At 50.6% G+C, this 2,984-nt stretch overlaps 1 protein-coding gene across 1 annotated transcript in view; it reads right to left on the bottom strand.

Annotated features, from left to right (window-relative positions):
• Positions 1-639, bottom strand: part of LOC133344879 (tumor necrosis factor receptor superfamily member 16-like) — a 23,973-nt gene extending 23,334 nt beyond the window's left edge. The window contains exon 1 of the mRNA XM_061555167.1: positions 158-639. Within this exon, the coding sequence (XP_061411151.1) occupies positions 158-262 (105 nt within the window). The 5' untranslated portion in view covers positions 263-639. The remainder of the gene's footprint in view (positions 1-157) is intronic.
• Between the last annotated feature and the right edge of the window lie 2,345 nt (positions 640-2,984).

The following is a 2,984-nucleotide window of genomic DNA, read 5'->3' as shown; positions in this document are numbered from 1 at the left end:
GCCCCGTTACCATCATCATTACGAATGCCTGGGGTATGTGGCGTAATGTGGCCACGAAACGACACGCACGGCGAAGTGCGATCGTCAAACATGCGCGTACAAACTCGAAACGTGAAGCAGCACAGCACCCACGATCAACAACAGCCCCGGCGCTTACCGGGGTCCCGAGTCGCAGCAGTAGCAGCAGGAACAAGACGCTGCCGCTGGCGACGGCTGTGGTGGTTGCAGCTGCTGCTGCTGCTGCTGCAAGCCCCTGCTTCATTGTGGCAACTCAGTGTGGCTCCAGCCGACTTGCGTGATGCAGGAGCCGAAGAAGCCTCTCCTGCTCCACTCCCACTCAACTGTGTCCTCAGCTGACCAGGTGCACGCGGGCACAGCGATGGACTGCAGCAGATAATGGCACAGCGATCGTCGTGAGAGGGTGGTGGTGGTGGTGGTGCACGGGGCGATGATGATGATGAAGCCTCTACAGCGGGCAGCGATGAAGAGAGGTAGGATGAGCAGGAGGAGCAAGGTGGTGACTGTGAGTAGTGAGTGTGGACGGAGCGCTGTGAGTTGCGCTATGAGGAGGAGGATGAGGAGGAGGAGGTGCCGGAGGCTGTGTGAGGATTGCGCGGCGCGCCTCGAGATGCGGGCAGCTCCCAGAGTCTCTGCTGGGAGCTCCGAGTCGCGCTCCTACAAATCCCTCGCGCCTCTCGCCGCTGATTGGCTGGAAGCCCCGGCCCGCAAGCCCATTGGCTGGTTTTTTTGGGTTGTAATTCATGCTTGTGGGGTTTTTTTCTTCTTCTGAATTCTTCATGAGTATGGCTTTGTGTCGTCATCATCAACATGACATCATCATCCGCCACGGTTAATCCACTGCTGGATGAATGCTGCAATAATACACTTAGAAATAATACACTTAGCACCTGCGCACGAAATTTTCTAATCGCTCCATCTCCTCTGTAGACGTCCTCTTTGACGCGTGACATTCCTTGGCTGCCTCTCCGTTATCAATATTATTCTTGGACCATCGTCCACCATCCCTTAGAGCCGTGACGTGTCCTGCCCTGGCCCACTCACTTTTCTGAATAGTTTTGATTATATCATTATGAGCTGAGTATATGCTCTCCAACCCATGTGTTCACTTTGCTGTCGTTCAATTTACTGTAATTCTAAACACGTATCCTTCCATACTTGTTTGCGCATTTTTCCGTTTTTGTTCTAATTAAGTTGCGGCAATGACCGTTTTCCTTCGAATAGCAACTCGCAAGTTCTCTGTCGAGGACTCGATATCTGATAGCCACGTGACAACATGGAAGCAAACTGAATGGTTTGTCTTCAATGCCTTCGTTGGGTATCAACCGAGGTTCACAAAGGTTAACAATGTGGTCGGCGGACTGCTCAGGCTTTCCACGGGCTTTCTCACTGAAGAGCAACAGCAACAATAATTAGAACGCCAATTACATCAGCGAGACCTGCGCGTCCCTGAGTGTCAGTATTCACGGTGACGAGGCTACGCGAGCCGTCCTGACAATGACGCTAATGCATTGCACGGGGCAGCATCATCGACAACATCAATACGCGTGATCGCATCGGGACGGGCCATTAACGTCAACATCGACCGCTAACCATGTCCACCCTGTACACTGGTATATGTGTGTGGGCAGTGCAAACATATCTTGTTTTTGGTCGGTAATGTTTTTTTTCTTACCGACTGATTTTCTTGTTGTCGTTGACCTGGAAATATCGCCTCGTTTTGTGATACGTAATTTTATTTGTTCCGGCGTTTCGAGGTGTATACTGTCAATGATAATAATAATATGAATATACGATGATAACCTGGATGGCCTTTGGCAATCCACAGCTGGATGAGGAGGGCTTGCCCACGCCTTGCGGGTCGTGAAAGTGACCATCACGCTGCGCTTTGGTCTGTGCGCGTCGCTATACACAACCGAAAACACAAACCGGCTATTATCTTGCAGATCCACGTTCAGAAAACGCGCGTTGAGAGCATTTGGATAAATTTCGATTTAAAGCTTTCGTGACTGCAGGGATTCATCTTCTTGGTTCTTTCGGTAAAGTCACGTAGAATGGAAATAATAAAATAATAAAAATAAAACATAATTAAATAATTCTCACGACGTTTCGGCCACAACGCAAGCAGCCGTGACTTTACCGAAAGAACCAAGAACCATTTGGCTACTCTAGATTTCCACGTATAATCCACGTCCTTGAGCTATCGTTTGTGATAGCCAGGCCGCTTCTGACAACGATCTATACAGCTCGGTCGGCCTTACCTGGTAAAATAAAAAGTTTCGTTTTGAACAAGGTAAGGTTGGCTGATGCCCCCCTACCAAGGTCTGCACATATGAGGCCCACCACTTTGAAACGGCTTCCCAAACTATACATATACGTGTCTCCGCCGTCACTAACAGGCATCTACAGCCGCACTAATCGGCTTACCAGAGGGTGATTGTTGTCGTTGACCTGGCAACACCACCGCGTTTGTAATTTGCAGCGCGCTCACCCGTCACCCACCCACTCACTCACTCGGGAAGCTTGTGTCCGATGTGAGAAGGGAGATCGCCTCTCTCTGCGTGCACACACTCGGTGGTGGTGGGCACGGGCCTCACGTATCGCGTCGCTGTTGGGGAACGCCGACTCGTGCGTGATGTTGCGCGGCCCGTCAGAGGTTACTTGGAGATTCTTCGTTTCTCTTTTCGGTGCGCAATGACGCAAATGATGTCTCCTCGCTCGCCCCCTTGCTGAACACTCACGCCTCGGCCGCGTATTGGGGTGGGCGGGGGGGGGCAACGTTAATTCTATACTCTTTGGTTTTTTCGGTAAAGTCACGTAGGTACAAAGAGAAAATAAATTAAATCACGACGTATCGGAAGCAACACAAGCAACCAGGTGTTGACTGCTCCACCTGATGACGGTTGCTTGTGTTGCTTCCGAAAGCAACCTACGTGACTTTACAGATAAAACCAAAGAGTATGGAC

The sequence above is a fragment of the Lethenteron reissneri genome, chromosome 20 (assembly GCF_015708825.2).
Source record: "Lethenteron reissneri isolate LAM-NWPU_2019-01 chromosome 20, ASM1570882v1, whole genome shotgun sequence".
NCBI classification, from domain to species: Eukaryota; Metazoa; Chordata; class Hyperoartia; order Petromyzontiformes; family Petromyzontidae; genus Lethenteron; species Lethenteron reissneri.
This window is presented reverse-complemented; position numbering and strand designations above follow the sequence as displayed.